Consider the following 22,250-nt stretch of genomic DNA (forward strand, 5'->3'; position numbering starts at 1 on the left):
ACACTGACTCACTCACACATCATACACTGACTCACACACACATCATACACTGACTCACTCACACATCATACACTGACTCACTCACACATCATACACTGACACACACACATCATACACTGACTCACACACACACACACCATACACTGACTCACTCACACACCATGCACTGACTCACTCACACCATGCACTGACTTACTCGCACATCATGCACTGACTCACTCGCACATCATACACTGACTCACTCACACATCATACACTGACTTACACACACACCATACACTGACTCACTCACACACCATGCACGGACTCACTCACACATCATGCACGGACTCACTCACACATCATGTACGGACTCACTCACACATCATGCACGGACTCGCTCATCATGCGCTTACTCACGCATCATACACTCGCACAACCACTGACCCATTCACTCATCATACACAGATTCGCTCATCGTGTGCTGGCTCACTCGCACATCATACACTCACACTGCTGCTGACTCGCTCACACATCATACACTCACTCATCATGCGCTAAGACATCGTGCGCCGACTCACATCATACACTCACTCAACCTAATACTGACTCAATCATCATACGCTGACTCGCACATCATACACTCACGCTGCTGCTGACTCACTCACACATCATACACTGGGAGTGTCGTGCTGCCAGCTATGGCTGCAGGTTTTTGTCGTACGTGTTATGTATATCGTTTATTGTTAAATTTAAAATCACAGTTCCTATGATTACTGTTGTTACATTGTTTTTGTAGCTTTATTTTGGTCTGGTTGTGGTGTAATAGTTTTCTGCAATGTAGATTCATATTGTGTTTGTTGCGGTTGCACCCGACTTTACAGCCGCATGGCTCACAGGGCTATACCTAATAAATTAAACTTGAAAAAAGGTCAAGGTAAGTGACGTCACGCCCGCTGCAGACGGGCGGCCGCCGAGGTTCGGGGGGTGGCACGTGACTCGGGCTTACTAAATAAATGTCCGGCTAGGCGAGCACGTGGGTGACCTAGATCAGTCGTGCCATGCACGCATCCCCAAATCTTACAGTGATTCGATATGAAAACAATTAAATTGAGCTGTGACTTTGTTTTGCTGCTTTGTACACGCTTGCACAGGCACCGCGGTGGAGAGATAGTCTCTTTCGCCTGGTGTGCAGGTCGTGGGCTCGATCCTGACGCCTGTTTTATGCAGGGACTCCACTTACGAACATTCGACTTATGATCTTTCAACGACGAACCTGTCCGTATGTCCAGCTGCCTGTTCGGACCAAGAGTCCTAAGTTCAACCGCCGTGCAATAGATGGTGGTGGCATCTACATCTGCAGAACATGAAGAACCAGTGGCATATACAGATTATACAACTTTTAAAGCCATTCCCTGTGTTTAGTGTACATGTCATACATGTTTGGAATCGACAAGAGTAAAGTTGGACCGACAAACCTTCATAAGTAGGAGTCCCTGTATTTGAAGTTTGCATATTCTCCCCGTGATCACGTGGATTTTTCTCCAAGTCCAGTTTTCCCTCCACATTTAGAAACATGTTTAGATTGGCCGATATAAATTTTCCCGTGATAAGCGACTTTGTTGAGCAATCATGTGGCCAGGTCGCTTCTAAACAAAGAGCAACATTGCTCAGTGGGTTTTAACTGGTAAGTAAAGTTTTCAGTTTTTGCACTGTTACAATCGGCAGAAAATGTATGTACTTGTGCAATTTGTACTTATATACTTTATATTTATTTTAATGCTTGTGTAGTGGGTTCACGGAGAGTAGAGACGGCTTTGAGAGGCAACAAGTTTATTCCAATAACAGTAACGATCCCTAATACCAAGAGGTAGCAGCAGCCCCTCCACCCGATACCTGGGGAGGTATAGCCTTCGGGCTAGCTGTGCCCTATCACTGGGGCTACGTGCTCTCAGCCCTCCGGCTAAGGGGTCCTAGGGGAGGCTAGCTGACCCGACCCAGCCAAGGTCCTTGGGTCCCGACCACTGGCCCACTCGGTCCCGGCCCTGAGAAGGACGTCGGGTCTGAGGGTTCTCAAGGTCCTAGCCTAAGCAGGTCTTCAGTCTTCAGTTTGACGATGACTGCTGGACTCATCTAGGGGCCCGGCTTTATACCCGTTCCAGGGTCTCTCCGCTCCTAGCCACGCCTTCCTTCTGGAACTATCTAGGGGGCTCTGGAATATTCCCCAGCCCCTCTCTTGGGGTCTGGGGAGCCCTATTGGCCCAACGGCCCGACTCATCTTACCCATTCAGTGTACCACCCCCTATTGACACATGTCCGCTACTACAGGTAAGGCTGAATGGAAAATGTACAGTGCCCAACCATGCAACTACACTTGCGTACATTTTCTCTATTGCACTCCTATCGTTGTTTGTATTGTTTGTTGTTACTCATTAATCCCCTATAGCCCCTACTGGACATCTGTGAAGAATAGTTAATCAGATTACTCAAGTCAAAATAAAGATTCTGATTCCGAGTCCACTGCTGGATGAGGGCCTGATACGTTTAAGTGCAGGGATACCATGCGTGTATAGTGATTGTGCCAGGAACCTAGTCCACGACTCGCATCTAATATCAACTTGTAACGCGTACCAAGATTCACTCGTTCATTAAATGTCTATTGTGTTCATCAAAGGTGCCCATTTGGCAAGGCCGAGTTCAGTGAGATATTTTGTTTAGCCAATGTCAAGCCAACAGATGGCATCACATGACCGTTTAAAATAATGGGTGCACTCAAATCAATTTAAGAGATTGACTACTAAATTATAGCCATGGAGTAATCAACTTTAATTTAGGGTACTGCAGAGAAACGAAAAAAACATGAACCCTCGTCACCCCACAAAAACAAGCAACATGTTCTGCGAATGCTGTAACATGTGGACAGATGCACATGACAGGAATTACACATCCTGAAGACAATGAACCATTTCACATTTGGGTTTAAAAAAAAATTAACCATTTTCCTATACACATCTATAAATATTACTAAAATATCTCAAGACATTTTAATTTTTTGCAACAAATATACACACCCTTTTGTAGCAAGACAAAAATATTGGTCCATAAACAAGCTCCGATAAATGGCAATACAGTACGTACTACAAGTGTCACAAAGCAATATCGGTATTAAAATGCTACTGCCAAAATGCATACACACATGCAAGCCAGGTGGCATACTTAATCAATCTTAATCACATAGTTTTACAACGGTTAAGCTTTCAAGATGAGTTGTTTTTCCCTCGACCACGTCGACCTTATTACAAGATATTAAAACAAAATCCCAACTCTCAGAGGATGACATGAACGCCTCTCCCAAAGCAGCAATGAAGCATTGGTGGTCGCCTACCAGTCTCTCACTACCCAATTTCATATATTTTAATCTGGGTGATTGCACCACCACCAAGAAAACATGTCAGTTAATCTCCAGAGAGCATGTGGTTCCAACTGTGGAATGCTTCCACGAGTGTCATCGGCAGCTGCTAAGATGAAACTGCAGTTAGTGGAGACATTTCCACCAGGGTCTAGAAAACCAAGGGTAACGTGGCGATGCCTAGACCGTATCCATACAGAGTGGCATCTGCCACACAGCAAACCAAAGTAGGGGGGGGGGGGGTGGGGAGTCGTTCTCCATCTGGCCCAGGGGTAGGCAACCTGCTGCTCCGGAGCCACATGCGGCTCTTTAAGGACTGCTTCCTGACGTTATTTATTCTGGACCGTCTTGTATCCACATGCATTGCAGCTCTTGAAAGTGAGATTTTTACCGAATTAGAAAACAAATGCTCTTGTTATTTTGGTTGACGACCCCTGGGCTATCTCGACCAGGCCAACAACACCAACTGGTCTTCAAAGAGCAGACGATGCCTCACTCATCTGCTCCAGCGTAGTCTGTTAGAGGAACAGTGCACACCTGATAATTTAAGCACCAATGCTGACAGTGCATGGGACTATGCCTAAAATTATCGTTATTGATCTAATTTGTTATGATGGGCATGAAACGAATGAGCTGGAGGGGTGATCAATTTCCCTTGTCAATGTGTCCAATGCTTATACAATCACAGTCCATTATGACAGGTTTCTTGGTTAACTTTGCCCATCAATAGGAGGCGAATGCAGGAGCAGTCTGCAATCTGTTGTGACAAAATGGCTCCATTTGTGGATCATGGCGCATGCATCAGTACATAAAGGTCTATAAATACAGACAATATAAATAAGGATGCTTTTACATAATTACATTATTTACTTGCAACTGCGTATGCCGTGGTGAATCGCTGAATAGCAACCTGTCAGCAACAAGCCCAAACATTTCTCTGCCTCAGACTTTGGGAGGCCATCACACAACTTGTACTTTTCAAGCCAACAACACTCAACCTTAAATATTGACTAGAATACATTACTATCGATAAACATGTGGAATTGGTGTTAAAAAACGTTTAAATGGACCAACTCGTAGGTTTTCATTTTACCCCTGATTAGTTTTAAAGAATGCCACAAACACTTTCCCAGTGATCAAAGTTCAAATTCATCTCTCTTCGCCACCTGAAATTGGACAGAATTGGAAGGCTAATTTGTGCCTCAAGCCCACCCATTGCAGTTTAATTAAACAAAGTCACATTAGCCGCACGAGCAACGTCCTTCATTCTGTAATTGATGCAGGTTGTCTTTCTTGGAGACCGTGGCCATGTAGCATTGTGGACAATACTTAACTAAACTAAGTGGGGGCCAGACATGCGAATACATTCGGGTGGACCTAATGAGCTTTACACAATTTATATTCTTCAAAATGGGTGTAACCCATGCAATAACCTGACCATAAACTTTACTGTAGTTATGACAACACCTAGTGTGGGGCCAAGAAGGACGTTTCACTTTGGGGAGTGGGCATACCTCCTCATCGGTTCTCATGGTGTTGCAAAACCCAGCAGCGGCTTTTATTGCCTTGAGCTACAAGTGTTTACAATGGCTGCAATTATGGAAATACACCAAATAAAATATTATTGACGTTTTCCAAAAGATAACATGCTACAGGCCACTGACAAAACATATACTGACATTAACCATGTACTGTGATTCAAAGAGATGCTACAATTTGGCCAATTTTTCCACTTTGTAACTGTCAATGAAAACCGTACACACAAACGGCACCTAACAGTTTGTGTTTGAAGAAGCAGACATTTGGAAGGAAATGTATTATTTTACGAATCTTAAATCCCAAGGAGTAAAATTGATGACAGGGCTTTGACTGATCACACCATATGGATTTACCATCATAGAGACGTATGCGGAATCAACGTTTGGCAACATCAAGGGAGTGCTGTAAAAAATCATAACAAAAGTGCTCTCTGTGCATCTGTTGTTTTCTGAAGACCAACAAAACTTAGGTTTGCTCTACAAAACATACCTGTCTGTGTTAAACACCGAGTTCTGTACACCAGTGAATTATCTATCAATTAGTTAAAACCATAGCACAGTTGATGGATTAGAGGGTAATGCATTTCTTAATGTTGCTTATATACAGTATGGCTGCCCAGAGTGCCCCATCAATGTTTTCATAGAAAAGAGGCTTTAACAAATAAGTCAATGGATCAGTTTACAACGCATTGTGTTGTCTCAGATGCCAATAGAAATATTTATAATTTGCAAACAAATAAAAAATGCACATGGCGGAAATAACCACAGAATTATTTTTCTCCCAAATTTTTCGGGCCTTTTCCCACCCTTTAATTGTTGACAACAAAACTTGAAAAAAGAGTACTTGTTAACTAATAATTACTGCTGCAACGTTAACGTTTTTTTTTACATATCTGAATGTAATAAAACATGAAACCACGTTGACATTTTTTATAACATCCAATTTCTGTGTGTAAAGCAATACATATGGACCTGTAGCTTTACCTAAATTGTGAATCAACTGAAAATGTATTGCATTCATATTCTTGGGTCTTTTGGTCAAGTCACGTAAATAAAAAAATCATAGATCATGACGTTTCGATCGCAACACAAGCAATCGTCTGAATAACAGATCACAACGTCGCGATCTATTATTATTTTATTTACGTGACTTTACCGAAAGACCCAAGAGTATGAATTCCTGCAGTCACGAAAGCTTTAAATCAAGATGTATTGCATTATCTCCCAAAAGTGCAGGAAGTTAGACTGCCACTTACATTGCAATCCTGTGTTGCATTCCCTTTGGAATTCAATTCAGATGTTGATTTGTGAGTCCCTGGCTAAGACTAGATGCTGCCAGACATGTGGTCTGTGCCTACTTTTTTACATTAAAAAAAGTTAGTTGGCCTTTCTTTAATATTGGTAAATAAGTTGTTGTTTTTTTGTGGCACATTACCCAACAACGTTAAACTACCAGCACATTTGTAAAAATATATGTGTACCATGGCGTTAAAGCCACATGCAATTATACATCTGCTAATATGTAAACATGGGATCTGCTTTTCAGACCTACAATAATGATCATAACCCAGTGGAACCTTTTGAGATCAACAGTTACCAGTTTTTACTTTTAAAAATATAACTTATATACTCTATTTAACCCATTCTGCTATTGAACCACAACATTTCTTTGCAATTACAAACCCAAAAGACACCCCCAAAGTTTTAGATAAAACAAAAGTGTTAGAAAAAACTAGTAGATTATTTTTGTTTTCCTGTCTCAATAGTGTAATCGCCCTTTTTTGTCACCACGTTTCAAAAGTCATTGTCGGCTGGAGCGTCAGGCCTGTTTGCATAACCTGGGTTACGATCCGCACCCATGGCCCCATCTTCGTCATCTGAAATTAAAACAAAAGGGGGCTCTCGGTACACGCCACATGCACACACGACTACACAAGGCACTCCACTGCGGTAACAGGTGACATTTGCATGTCCTGGCCAGGAATGTAGTGCGCACAGTTCATTAAGAGTTTGCATGAACTGTCGATACAGAAAACACCCTCATACTGCAAGCTCCAGCCACTGTATGTATAAAACAGCAACAATGCATAAGAGTTGCAATTGTGATAACATCAAATGGCCACAATAACGCAACGGATATGCAACAGCTGATTAATTACAGCTCAGGGTCTTCCATTGGGGCAGATGCAAACAATTTGTAATTTTTCATGACAAAATAATAATAATAGGCATGGAACGATTAATCAGTTCATCATTAAAAATTCAATATTACGATCGCAATAAATGCATCATATTAAGCATGTAAACATCGACAATGACCATTAGTTAAACATATACCTAAGTGTTACGTATGAACTACTGCATCAAATGAGACCGTATAAACATGACAACAGATGAGAATACTAATTATTTGATGAAGCTGCATTGGCAGTAGTGCAAAAGCACGATTAACATATAACTATCATAGAATACAAGTGAAACCAACAGCATTAAATTCAAAACAATTGATTCTTGAGTAGAATCGTCACCCCAGAATGTGACAGTTCACAAGACAAACGTCTGATTTCGCATCTTCACTTGTGTAGCAAACACCATCGGAATGTAAGGTTAAGCAAATGACAACGAAAGATACTTTTAGTGCATGCATTATGGCGTTATGCAAGTTCAGCAACATGCAACTGTTGATACGTGGTGAATATTCAGTTAAAACTGTCAAGGGGGGTGGGGTCTATTAGCCTGGGAATAAAAAACAATCACAAACACACAACGATGTTAATTGTTGACTTTTTTTTGCAAGGGAAACTGCATGAACATAGCGATGGTTGTAAGAGCAGCTCATGCCATGAAAAGATTAGCAAGCCACATGATGCACCAAGCCACATGTACCTCAAGAGCAAAGCAAGAACGAGGGAAGAATTAAAGACACTCGGACAACTGACATTTCTCTATCCCAAATTCTTTGTAGTAAAGACAATCAGAGGCGTTATTGTGGATAGGTTGCCAATGGGGTACAGTTTCATGAGATTCTATCTTTTAAATACAAAAAACACTACGAATAAAAATCCAGAGACCTTGTAGGGCTCTTCCTGGATCAATAATGCACGACTCCATGGCCAATTATGATTTGGATTCTTACAATGCGTACATCGAATCACGGAAGATTAAATATTTTTCAATATGCATATGTTGCATGAGTTCAGGTTATCCTGGCAACTGTTTGTGACTGCGAAATTGACCACAATGTCAAAAAACAAGTTAGGAAAAAAATCATACATAAGCATGGATTATATAACGTTTTCCAACATGAGTTTGTCATTGGAAGTATTTAATCAACACTACAGAGGCTGGAGGGCTAGCTGTCAGGCGAAATTCGTTTTCATATTTGCAAACACTCCTCTTTGCTTTGTTTATGCAACACTTTCATCAATTTGTCTGGTTGTGAAAAAGGTAGATAGCAAAACAACGTTATACCTACAAAGTTCGTTAATGTTCGTTCATTTTTATGGAAGTTATTGAGTGCCTCCCTCCCCCGATAGAGACAATGCCTTCATTATTGAATATTATGTTTCGGTCCAGGTGAGTAAAGCGTGGGGGGTTTGCCCATTGACACCCGCATGTCAGCGTTGAAAGTGATTCGTGCGGTTAATTCGTACCCTTGGGTTTCCCTGCACGGGGCTGCCAACCCCGCTCACCTTGGTTGTCATCCTCCCCTCCGTCCCCGTCCTCCTCCTCATTGTAGGCCAGCTCAGCCTGCTTGTCTGCCTCGTACTCACCCACATTACCCCCGTCGCCCTCGTAGTCGGCTCTACTGGCCTGCGCTGGGTCTGCCTGACTGGGCCCCGACCGCGCAGGAGCCCCGGCCGCCCCAGCCAGCGATTCGCGGGAGAGGCGGCCTGAGGTCGCCGGCCGGCCGGTCGGTCAGCCAGCCGTGAAGGCGGTCACACGGTTGGCGAAGAAGGGAAACAGAACGAAGGAAGCCACAAGGGACAGATGCATAGAGGGAGGCCAGAGAACCGGGGTAAAGCTTAACCCGCTCAGCAACCAAAACCACTTTCTGCGTAATTTCAGACCCAATCTACAGCACACATTCTAAAAATACGAGGATGCACAAGGAGATGAAAAGTAAATGCCATCAGTAAAATTTAAGCAAGAGCACCTATAGCTTATTGTAGTAATAAAGTCGTTTTTTTTTACAATGATGCTGTATCTGATGATACAACGAGACGACCATATCCCTTGAAATAAAATGATCACCTTTACAGATCACCACTTTCGGACGGAGCGCAGCCACATACCGGATTTTCCCGGCTTGCCAGGCTCGTGATCCTCGGCTTCATCGGCTTTCTCCACCTGTTCCAGACCATCCTCAATCTTGTCCTCCTCCTTGGGGGGCACCATCATAACTGCAGTTGTCTTCACACTCTTTGGCACAGGACCTGGATTCCCGATTACAACTTTTGGCAGTTTTTTGCCCTCGGTTACACGCGGAGGTTTATTCTGCTTGGGCAATGTCACTTTTACCACTTTGTCATCATTAACAGTGTCTTCCCCTTTCTTATCTGCAGGTAGAAAAAGCACCAGAAAGAAAGCAATGCTTATTTAACATCACAGCTAACCGCACAAAATTGGCGCGCAAAGTTTGCCGTGTGGTGTTGCGGTTACCAGGTTTCTCAACATCGGCCTTCTGTTCATCATCATCATCATCGGGTTGCTTCTTGTTCTCCGTTTCTTCTACAATGTCTGGCATCCCTGCATCCCCTTCTTTCTTTTCCACTACCAAAATGTAAACAAATTAAATTCAGCACTTTATTTTAACTATAATAAACACTTTAAAAAGCATAAAACAATGGCTTTCCAAACAAAGTAAATTGAGCATACAGTGAAATGCAACAGCTGTCGGTGTCAACTGCATAGAATTCAAACACTCACGTTTTCCCTGCTCACCATCAGGTGGCACATTTGCCTGCTCTGCTGGGATGTCGTTAGTCTCTAGTTTTTCAACCTTCACCTTTTCACCTACATTCTGCTCTGGCTTTACAGCATTCACTTTTTCTTTCTCAGGTGCCTTCGGTGGCTGTTTGGAAAAACATAAAAGGAAGCTGCAGGTATTGAACGTAATTTTGGAAAAGGAAATGTATTATATAAACATCTATACATTTACATCATTAGACCTCCTTTGCCAGTACCAAAATGTAATAATAGGGTTTTTCCCCTTTTTTTTCTGGCAACAAAACTGAAACCTTTTTACAAGGATTCATGTCTGCATTAACCACAATACCTGCAGTCAAAATGCAAACAAAAAACATACTATGATAATATATGCATTGTCCTTGAAACTGATTGGTCCACACCAAGGGACGGCTTTCTTTTGAGCCTCGACCCAATTGGTGCTCGACCAGATGACGCCAAAAGGCGTACAGCTCAAAGACAATGCACTATCAAAGTAATGAGGACTCGGGGTGAGTATCTATACATTTAGCATACTTTACAATAATTAAATCGCCATGGTGAAATGGTCAATAGTAATATCAACAGTTGGCTTTCCGTCCTGCCCCATTTAGATGTAGGAATACAGGACAACAACTGTGCTTATCTTGTGTACATTGTCTTCAAAAGGTCTGCGCTCACATACTGGTGAATGCATTATACAAGGAACCCCATCACAAACCCAAATTTACATAAATGCTCACCCAATCCCACCCTTCTCTTTCAACGGTATTTAAAAAACGTGAAGATGTAAACCTTGCAAATTGTTTGCTCATGCGATTGTTTCTGGAAGGGCATCCACGAGAGGTAACTCTCGAGTGCCCCTTTAAAGTTTTTGTTTGGCCCATTCTTCCATGCTAACCAGATATAAGTTTGTTTGTTCTTCCCCCGCACCTCCAGTTAGCGTGGTTGAGTATGTATGGTGCGAAAGAAGTTCAACATATATATCTTGGAAGAGGTGGGAATACTACTGGACATGTGTAAAAAGAGCTTCATAACTCATCGGATTTCTCCAGGATAAATATTCTGATACCCACACTTTATCCCACCACGCGCAACATACCAATCAATGCACTGTGGTGTGCTCATTTCATCCTGCGCAGTGGACATAGGCATATTATAGCATCACGTGATATATTATATCAACAACTTACAATATCAACAACTTACAATATCTCTTTTTATCTTTTCCACTGCTTCTGCCTTGAGTTTGCTATTCTCTTTCTTGAGAGCTTCCAGTTTTTCCTCATACTGATCTTTCAGGGAAGTCAGCTGCTGGTTACACTGAAAGCTGCACATGACAAACGCAAGTTTACTTCAAAACAGCACATTCAACACATTCAAGGTGCATGAAACAAAACACTATGTGGAGAACATGCGTCCTCGTTTCCTCCCATGTGTACAAACTCTAATTGCCTGAAAACATCTTAATATATAGAGGACTTTTAGCAATCTTTGGCACCGGCTCACCACCTGGCAGCCTACCAGCTTGCCTGTGGTTTCCCAGCGATTGTGAGATGCAATTTCCACAAACGATGTTATATAAAACAAATAATTACATTTCATTTTTTTGTTTCTGAAAAAGTCCTGATATTCAGTGAGGCTTTCATGGAAAAGTAAATAACCTTATTATAGTAAGACATGAAAAATTACCACTAAGTGCAAAAGCCATCATTTAACATTTGTCAGACATGCCACCATCTTATTCTTTGGATCTTTCGGTAAAGCCACGTAGATAGATCAAATAATAAAACATAATAACAATATCACGACGTTTCGATCGCAACACAGGCAATCGTCATCAGGTGAGAAATATTGTGGGAGAGCTGCTGAGAATATTTTCAGAGAATACTCTCAGCAGCTCTCCCACGATCGAAACATCGTGATATTTTTTATTATTTTTTATTATTTAATCTACGTGGCTTTACCGAAAGACCCAAAGAATATTAATTCCTGCAGTCACGAAAGCTTTAAGTCAAGATGCCACCATCTATGCTAATGGTTCACTGGCTATAAATTCTAAGTCTTTTCCTCGATCATGAGTTTTTTCTAAATGTAGCCAACACTCTGTAAAGTAAAACCTCAATATTCCGAAGCAAGTTATTTTTTTTCAGAAGTCACGTTGTCAGTGTTGTTTATGTGATGATCCTATCTGCTGCCTTCTAACTAAATGCAGACATGCACTGTTAACAAATTTAAAAAAGTTAATTTTCTAAATTTCAGCCATCACTCAAGCTTAACTACACACTTAGTAAAGAGGGCAAGTTCCATTAAAACCTTCATCCATATGGACATTACCAAAGCTGACCCTTTAAACTGTATGAGAAAGCACTTGGCGTACATTCCTAACATACCTGTTATATTCCAGTCTTTGCTGGAGTGAAGAGGAGTTCCGTTTGTATGCATCCATTTCTCCCTGTAACCTGATGTACTCTCTCTGCAGCTCAACAAATTCGCCTGCAACAGACCAAGAGGAAGATTTTAGTCTTCCTTTTTTGTTTATAACAAGCGTGCTATCAAGACCACATCACAAGACGAAGAATATTTATTTCGTAACTGCTGATATAAGTGGATTTAAAACTCAATTCTTTAGAACTGCTTTTTGTTTAATTTGTTGTCCTTCCCCCACACATCCGATTAATTTGGTTGGCTACATACGGTGCGAAAGAAATTCAACATACACTCTATGCCTGAGATTTGGAATATGTTGCAACTAAGTTTTTAAGTGACATTAGGCGGCCTGTTTATAAAAGCCAGGAATACCTTGTAATGCCTTACTTATTTTTCACACGGAATTTAAGCTGAAAACGTAAGTCTTAACAGCTCTAACAAGCCTAAATGAGTGAAAAATACTACTTGTTTTTAATGCAGTTATCGGTCACAGAACCAGGTTTAATCATGGATAGCTACTAAGATTCTAAACCACTCCAATGCCACATCCACATGCATGTTATGAGTTCATCATGATCAACTTGCATGCATGCGCTCAGTACCCTAATATTAATTATATGACAATTTTCTACATAATACTATATTACAATAGCCTATTGCAAAATATCAAATTCGAAAGCGCGTGTGTTTAACACGTCGAACAAGTACATTGTGAATACTGGACGGACAAGGATAACCTGTTATATGGAACGCAGTTGTATAGGACATGCAAGCTTGCATGACATTTTTAAGAAATTCAACAGTAACCTGCTGTGTTTTTGCATACCATATTTGGACAATCTATACTATATGCGTTATATTATTATACACGTTATATTCTTATACATAATATACTGTACGCACAAATAATGTAATGTGATGCCTATTTATTTGTGTACATGGTGGACAAGTTCTCACCTTGAATTTTCTTAAATGAAACTTGCGTGTCAGAAATGTTCCTTGCCATTAGACTCTGAAAGAATTGTACACACGTGCACCATACAAAGTTAGTATGACTCCAAATGATTCGATTTGCAGTTTCTTATTAAACGTTACTTCTAAAAAGCAAACACTGGAATATGTCACAATACACCGATTCATAAATCAAATATTTTTTATGCCCACGACACTTGCACTTAATTGCGTGCGAGAGGTGACGTTTTTCAATTTCTCCATGTCATATGTAAGTAATTGGTTCTTGTGCACCTCACCAGTCACCAGAGGCTGCTATATTTACCAGTCTAACAAAATATGTATTCTATTTAATTAAATCACGACTTTGGATTGTGAAGGAAGGTGGATCGTTCCATCTCCAATAACCACATATTTACAAATGCTCCACTTAAATCGCATTGCATCATCGGGGTGATGTGATTTAAAGTATACACACTCTGCCTCACTAACCTATGCACCAAATCATGCCAAGCGACTGCTTAATACCTTTCCCACAGATGCTCACATTACAGCTCTTTAAACATTACTGGCTTTCGTATCGAGTGCACAGATCTGCCCTGCACAAGGCCAATGTAGTTCTTTTGTACGTGGCATTATTGTATTTGTTTAGGATTTTTTTTTCTCTTTTACAAAGCCATGCAATAACAAAAGCCACAGATAATTACGTCATTTGCAAGAAAGTACTGTGTAGATTGTAACAGGTTATACGATATTACGTGCACTTACAATGTTTAAATAGAAGCTATATTTGATGGACTTCGATAGGGGTCAACTTTAGTATGAAAAAATACGTGTTTTAAGCGGGAGTAATATCAGTTTTAGTTCACGTCAGAGCTAGCATTCAACACCACAACCAGAAAATGCCTCTGGGCTTGTATGTATGGAAAACTTATTTCGCCCCATACGTAGCCAACCGTGCTAATCGGAAGTGTGGTAAACAGAGATGCGTGTGAAGGATGCTTTGAATTTACGAACATATTGTAAATTGTGCCAGGAATGTGGTGTATATGTAATCACGGAGAGTAGGTTGTGATTGGTGTGGATGTGTGTATGTAGGATGGAGGATTATACTTCCAAGACTGGCATTTAAGTGGCACCTGGTGGTTGACAACCAAAAAGGGAAGCCCGAAAGCAAGATGGTGATGCAACACAACTGATGCTTTTGTAGTGTTGTTCACCTTTTAAAGAGGGAACAATATTTGGCGATACTGCATTGGCTTTGGGGCACACGCACGTCCACATATTATGAAGGGCTATCACCCGAAACGTCGCCTATTATATACGTACCTTTTAAGGCAGTGTAATTGACCAAAGAGAGAACATAGGTCGATAGCAACTTTGCACTTTCAGGGTGAAGCAAGCGATTGCGAGGTGTTGTGGTGTTCATGGCAATGGCCATTGTCACATTACTGAACAGTGTGTGGCGGTACAGGCAATGCTGTTGTCTTTAAGGGCATAGATTTACATGATCTGAACCAACCGGATCTGGCAAGCATGGTAAACCTGAAATAGCTCTCACATCGCTAGAAACCAGATGAAACCAGAACCACTGAATTGTGCAAGTAATTTGCGCGTGGCAGAAAATACCAAAACACATTTATCCAACAATGCCATCATACAGTACAGGACATGAATATTATTAAGTGTTAACGTGGGTGAAATTAGCTATTAGGCGATGCAGTGCAGTAAATAATATTGCTTTTGAAAGCAAAACAAAACTCTTTAAATGCTTAGGTATTTTTTTTACAGAATTGTAACGACATGGTGATTTAACACTCACTGTATACCATGGGGTCAAATGCAAGTTTATATTCGTGTGGAGTTCTGATGTTAATTGCTGTGCCATTCACAAACTGGTCCGAATGGTTCATCCAGGGATATTTCATGTTTGATAGTAATCGTTTTGATGTCTGCAAAAGGGGCCCACAGTTGAGATAATTCTCCCACCTATATAAACGTCTGCGTAAATTTTGGCATTGCCGGGGTAGCAAAGCTGCCGAGACTCGTGTACATTTGCGCAGGCTGACAAGCGTGGTTCTGTTTTATAACTTCACACCTGAAGATAATTATCTATACTCAGACACGTGGATGTAAAATTAATCTTGCACTGAAAACGGCCATGGTTGATTATCTCACAGTGTTGGTTGCGTGAATCGTTGTAGTTACACTGAGAGGAGGGCCCATGCACTGGACATCTGGGAAAAAGAGCTTTGTAGCTCATTGTATTCCACCAGTGTAAATAAAGATTCTGATATTTGGTGAAAATGCTGTTCATTTTAATCAGCCTGTTTCTGTGGTGGTGGCGTCTACGATCGTGTGGTCCCGAATGAGCTTGAAAAATCTGACTGGCTGGCGACCCAGCTCCTACCACCAAGGCAATGTTCGTGATTGCGTGGGCCTGAAACGCGAGTTCAGCAAGGGACCGTCTTATCTACAAGGAGAGACAACACTTGGAACTCTTGTTGAGAAACAGCACTCCCGTGTTAACGGCACCACGTACCCATCTGTGTTTCACGAGACTTTCTTAATAAGTGTTTTGCTCTTATGTTAACATTATTTTGAAAACCGCCATCGCCTTCGGTGTCCAACCTGTCACCAATAAAAAAGAATAAGCTACTCTGCCTCACTATAGATTCTCAAAGTGAATTCCATTCCCTTGTATGTGACAAGATTACAATGTGGCAAATTAAGTTAGTACACAATTAATCGAAGACTTCAATCAATTGCGATGTACAAAAACCATCACCGAAAATCTAATTTTCAAACTACAATTACACATCACATTCAACATTTAGGGTCAACTGTTTAGGAAAACTGCATACTTTCAATGCCTATGCAGTAGTATGTAACTGCATTTATTCATTGCTGAAACGGATTTTTAAGCCCACAATTACATCGACTAGTGAAAGCAATGATTATGGTTTATGCAAAATAAATGCAAATTTAGGATAATCAAGGCAGCAGCCAACGGGAGGGAATGTGCCTGAGACTACGTCGACCACTGAGAAGGAACGATGTAATCAGCTAATGTACAAGTGCAAGGCGGATTGTTACTTCGAAGGACCGTGAGAGATGGCAACGCTTGTGGAGGCCTTTTTTGCAGCAGTGGTATGACCACAGCTCATGGTGATATCCTGTTATATTTAGGCAAATGGAGTGAATAATAATACATGAATAATATTGTACACGAGACAAAACAATCAACAAACAATACGTACAAATATGTTAAAAACAACAAAGAATATATTCCTGAAGAGAACCATGGCACCAAACCGTGACAGTTTACTCAACCAATTGGGGTGGATGGCGAGGGAATCGATATACAGGTTTTATCGAACACGAGTTTTGGCTATACTGGGTTTAGCTAATGAGGTCTGTTTTCCGGCACACGGGGGTCATGTTTCGACTATCTGCAGTTTGACGTTGCTAAGACAGTCGTGAGATAGGTTTGCGAGAGGTGAGTGCGGCATCTGTTGGAAGGTACTACGGTGTTAATGAATCGACTGAGAGTGATTTATATACCATGTATGTTTTTGTGTGATCATCTAACACTCAACATGGTTAGCTATGTACGGTGCGAAAGAAGTTCAACATACACGCACCACGCGCGCACACAGACAACGCAAATATTCACGCAGATTGACGCATGCATCTTGAGTCCACTCGTTGAGGACATTAGTCAGACGGATGCCGAGATGGTGACTGATCAACGTTCAAGCGACAGTGTTAGGGGTGGAAACACGTGCCTGCAGTGCGAGAGGAGTCGTGGAGATGTGGGTTTTGTGTCGAGATGAAATTGAAAGTGCACACACACACACACGAGAAATGGAGAGCGACTCCGGCATCCTTTATAACAATTAAGGATGTGGTGTTAAATTTTGATTTAAAGTTTTCGTGACTGCAGGGATTCATATTCTTGGTTCTTTCGGTAAAGTCACGTAGAAGGGAAACAATAAAATAATAAAAATATTATTTTTATATTTGTATTATTATAAAAAATATATTTTTATATTATTTATGAGTTATCATATTAGGACGGGAAACACCAAATTACATTATACGACTGCGTAGGTTTATGCGGTGGCACTGTATAACCCTCCAATGTCTTTTGGGTTGTACCGTGAGTTATTTGGCATGATGTCTAATGTTTCGCTCCAGGTGCTGGACGATTTTTCAGGAACTGAATAAATTGATTTCAATCCATCAATTCAGTGTCTTGAAGAAGCTCCCAGCAGGCGAAGTGAAACACCAAACACTACTGATATCAACGCAGCCACGGTCATCTGCCTCACCTTCTCTCCCATGCACTGGTGGAGTTCTCGCTCTTTGTCCCTGAGCAGGCTGCCGGCTTGCATGAGTTCGTCCTTCTTGCTCTGCACCTCCACGCGGTGGTTCTCCACCTGGCCCGAGAGCTCGGCCGTGCGTTTCTCCACACGCACCTTGGCCGCCTCGAGCCGGTGCTTCTCCATGCCCAACTGTTCCAGCTCCTCGGTGAGGCGGTTGTTGCGGCCAGACACGATCCAGTAGTTGAAGGCCAGCACGGTGGACACCACCAGCAGGGCGGCCAGTACCAGAGGGGGCGCGCGGCCCCCACGTCGCGTCCCGCCGAAGCCCATCATTGTTGTACCGTCAGGCTGTAAACACCTTCTTGCAGAACTTTAACGCTGCACACACAATACAATACAACACAATGCAATTTGGGTTTATACAGCGTGTAAATGCAATTGCATTGTAATGCACCACAGAAAATAGTGGCCATATTAATGTAATATCGAGAGCCAGTCAGATGTAAGCAGAGGAAAAATATGGTATTAAGCCTGGTCTTGAACAGGGGTAGAGGAGTCAACAGTGCAGATATCTGGGGGAAGGGAGTTCCAAACTAACGAGAAATCAAATGTGACGGCATGGTATCTCACCGCGTGATGGTTTACTTGGAACTTAGAATGTCTTAGATGCTGGAGCCGTATGTGTAGATGAGTCATTTAAGAGATAGACAGGAACGGGTCTATGATCTTGACATGCACCAATCTTTGCAGAGCAAATACTGTATATAACAATGTGTCACTTATGTTAAGAGGGACCTGTTGCAGTGACTTCAGAAGCAATTATGTAATGAAATCTTCCAAGGATGTTTTCTGACACAATGCACTTACAGCTGCAAGAATTCGGAATGGAAAAAAACTAAAATTAGTCACTTCAGTGAACTTATACAATGAATTACTGGAATTTCTGTAAAAGGCCAGTTGGCTTAAAAGTACTGTGCCTTTACTTTCCTCTCAGTGACAGTTAAAAAAAATCCTGTAATTTCAATTCACCAATAATTTATTACCATTATTTTTTGCATAACTACAAGATTGTTCATTGCAACATAACTCTATATACAAGGAATTCTTAACGAAGGACATGATAATTAATTACATCAATCTGTGCCTGCAGCTGTATTATTTGTGCATATCTAAATTTTCTCACTGGCAAAAATACCTAATAATGTTTATTGGTCAGCAAGTGCAGTACAGAAAAAACACATTCCTTATTATAATATATTAACCTTTTTACCATTGCAATCTAATGTAGCCCATCCAGTTTCAATGTAAATTCTTCATTGCAAAGGTTGGTTTAATATCTTTAGGTTGGGCCCACCTTTGCAATGTTTAGACACTATCCAAAAAGGCTTCTCACTTCTTTGGTAAATCGATGAGTAATGCCGATCTGACGATGCTGACGATATAAAACCCACTTCGCATCATGCTTACTTTATTTTAACAATTCCAACTGCACAAGCACCAGATTCCCATCTTGACAAATAGCCTAAACATTCACCTTACAGCTTTGCCCCATTACATCGGATGGAGATAAACGGCTTAGTTTCAGGCAAAGGAGTCGGGACGAAAATGGGGACATTCGCCGACACGAATATTCTGACCTCAAGTGCAATTGCACAGCTAACTCTGTCAAGACGTGAATAAGCCCACACCATTACCACGAGACTTCCAAACAAAAACACGATTAAATTTCGATTTAAAGTTTTCGTGACTGCAGGGATTCATTTTCTTGGTTCTTTCGGTAAAGTCACGTAGAATGGAAATAAAATAATAAAATAATGATAAACCATAATAAAATAAAATTTACACGACGTTCCGGCCACAACACAAGCAGCCTTCTTCAGGTGAAGGAACAGAACTGTCGGGACGACAGCGCTTCAATGAATACTGATAAGCTTGGCAGCGTCTTTTAAGCTGGGTGGGAGGAGCAGAGCGCCTTGACGAAGGAGTTTACATATCAGCAGAAGGATTTAGCATTGAAGTAGCTGTGTTAATGTGTTGGATTAGCAGGGTGTTAAAGTCAGAAATTAGCATGTAACTGGGAGATTACCATGATGTTAGTGTGAGGGATTAGCATGTAACTGGTCACGGAAGTAGCTATGTTAAAGTCAGAGTTTAAATATCAACAGAGGAATTTAGTATATTGACGCTAAAGATCTGCAACTACCCAAATATCATACAATAAGCCTTCGTCAAGGAGCTCTGCTCCTCCCACCCAGCTTAAAAGACGCTGCCAAGCTTAGCAGTGTTCATTGAAGCGCTGTCGTCCCGACAGTTCTGTTCCTTCACCTGAAGAAGGCTACTTGTGTTGTGGCCGAAACGTCGTGAGAATTTTATTTTATTATGTTTTATTTTTATCATTTTATTTCCATTCTACGTGACTTTACCGAAAGAACGAAGAAGAAAAAAACACGATTCACAATTGCTTTATTTTAGTTCGACCACGTAATCAAAAGTTAATTACGAATCATATTAGCCGCGGAAACCTACTTACAATAAACAACATTTGCCTGCTGCAGATAAAAAGGTGGTGATATCTTCTTTGGTTCTTTCGGTAAAGGTGGTGATAATGCGGGTTGTGGTAGTGTTAAAGGTAGGGGAGTTAATTAATGGTAACAGCAGTGGTGGTGATTATGGTAGTGATAGTGGTAACGACCATAGTAGTAGCGACGGTAACTTTGTTTATCGTGGTGGCAATCGTGATGACGGCGATGGTAAAGAGGCGAACAACACAACCAGTGTACACTTGAACATAACCTTGAGTATTACCCATTGTCATTCAAATAAATCCAAGGGGAAATAACCAAATGTGTACGTATTACAACACGCAGCATTGTAATTCTATTCCCCCAATCGGCCATCGGGATATTGCCAACGTGTCACATCTCACATCCTCGTGGCTTGTGTACACCCCCCCCACCACCCCTTTCAAAGACCCTATTGATTTACATTATTATTATTTGTTTACATTCGGTACAAAAAAAATAAGTGCCGTAAAAACACCCCCCCCCCCCAAAAAAAAACGATTAACTTAATCGTCTTCAACGCCAATGCAAATTTTGTTTTAACTCCACACCGACTAGGCCGTAGGCTGCGTACCGCTGTGGGACTGGTTCCGTAGCCGGGTTTGGGAGCGGCCGACGGGCAGAGACCCCGACCGCGCCGGCCCCGATCCCTCTACGGTCCTGCTGTCGAAATGACCCGAGGCCGTATGATCGTGCTTGTTGTTCAGAACTGTCCCGTGTGAATTCGACGGGGAATATTTTTGTTTCTTTACCGTGGATGTTATTTATAGCTATTTATAACCGTGTTGAATGCTGCCGAAGATACCTCTCACCTTCGCTCGCTGGCTGACAAGACCGAAGATGGAGACACTTCAGCTGATACACCGGCTTCCCACTGCTGCTGTTGTTGTTGATAGCGAGTGTTGTTGTTGCTGCTGCTGTTGTTGGTGGTGGTGGTGAAAATTGATGGTGGTGGACCAGATTCTGTAATGGAACCATAAACAAAAGCGGAGGCGGAAGATTAAGCGGCTCGGCTCAGGGCTCCCCCCAGTGGGCGAGAGCCTCTCCCCGCCCTCTGTTGGCTTAGGCCCGGCCCTTGCTGTACGCCTTCGTAGCCGCACCGCCTTCTCCTCCTCCTCACTCACTCAATCGCCCTCGTTCCCCGGTTCGTTCGTGTTCACCCACTAACCTCGGGCTTCGGCAACCGTTCGAAGGAGAGAAAATATTTTGGTTTGAGCCTTTGACCAAATTAATTCCCGGGGCCCGCCATCACACGCGCGGAGGGCGACTTCTGCACAAACTTAGCGGCAGGAATTAAATAAACTTAATAGGCGATGGAATCAACACTTTTTTTCTGACAACAAAACTGACACCTTTTTTTAAAATAAGGAATCATGTTTGCATTAACCCACAATACCTGCGGTCAGAATGCAAACAAAAAAAACAACTCTGATAATTGTTTGCATTCTGACCGCAGGTATTGTGGTTAATGAAAACATGAATCCTTGTAAAAAAAAGTGTCAGTTTTGTTGCCAGAAAAAAAGGGGTAAAAACCTATTCTTATATTTTGCTACTGGCAAAAGGAGGCCTCATGAAGCTTTGGGTTGTTTGACCCTGAACCAGTGATGGAAATTCCATATTCTTATTACAGGGGTCAGTCTGTGAAGGGTTAAGAGTTGTCCACCCTTGTATTTAACCGACTTTGACGAATCGCCTGTCGACGTCTTTCTTTAAATTTGAGACCTCTGACATTTGGATGTGGATGGGGTTACGCATGAGATTGTCCAGATGGTCGCGTGAGATTGACTTCGTGGTATCGCGTGAGAGAATCAGACACGGGGGGGGGGGGGGGGGTTGTTGTCGTGGGGGCAATTGCTTTTTGAACATCAAAATCTTAAGCTTCGTAAAACGCACGCTTGGAATTAACATTGACGGAGAGAAACATGGACACGTGAATTATATGGCAGCATTGCAACTACAGCGGTGGATTATTTGACAAGTCGCGGCCAAAAGAGTCGAGGAACAGATGGTCAATCGTCATAACGGCATACATGTCAACCCACACGGTTTAACCCGTATTCTTGTAGAGGGAAATTGTGTTTTCAGGTCCACACGGCGTACAGCCGTT

At 41.8% G+C, this 22,250-nt stretch overlaps 1 protein-coding gene across 3 annotated transcripts; it reads right to left on the reverse strand.

The window, feature by feature from the left end:
* Positions 1-2,781: 2,781 nt before the first annotated feature.
* Positions 2,782-21,228, reverse strand: GOLM2 (golgi membrane protein 2). Of its 3 annotated transcripts, none has more exons than XM_032953601.2 (10): positions 20,956-21,228; positions 17,589-17,960; positions 13,261-13,315; positions 12,267-12,369; positions 11,083-11,203; positions 9,856-10,000; positions 9,589-9,699; positions 9,222-9,485; positions 8,580-8,819; positions 2,782-6,803 (listed from the first exon to the last, which is right to left on the reverse strand). In XM_032953601.2, exons 2-10 carry the CDS (start codon positions 17,913-17,915, stop codon positions 6,721-6,723), a joined length of 1,449 nt encoding a protein of 482 aa, XP_032809492.1. In that variant the 5' UTR covers positions 17,916-17,960; positions 20,956-21,228; the 3' UTR covers positions 2,782-6,720. The 3 variants fall into 3 exon arrangements, with proteins under 3 accessions (XP_032809492.1, XP_032809493.1, XP_032809494.1); XM_032953602.2 differs by having other exon boundaries at positions 8,619-8,819; positions 20,956-21,226; XM_032953603.2 differs by lacking the exon at positions 8,580-8,819 and having other exon boundaries at positions 20,956-21,220.
* Between the last annotated feature and the right edge of the window lie 1,022 nt (positions 21,229-22,250).

This window comes from Petromyzon marinus, chromosome 13 (assembly GCF_048934315.1).
Source record: "Petromyzon marinus isolate PM22_M1 ecotype Great Lakes invasive population chromosome 13, UKy_Petmar_22M1.pri1.0, whole genome shotgun sequence".
Lineage (NCBI taxonomy): Eukaryota > Metazoa > Chordata > Hyperoartia > Petromyzontiformes > Petromyzontidae > Petromyzon > Petromyzon marinus.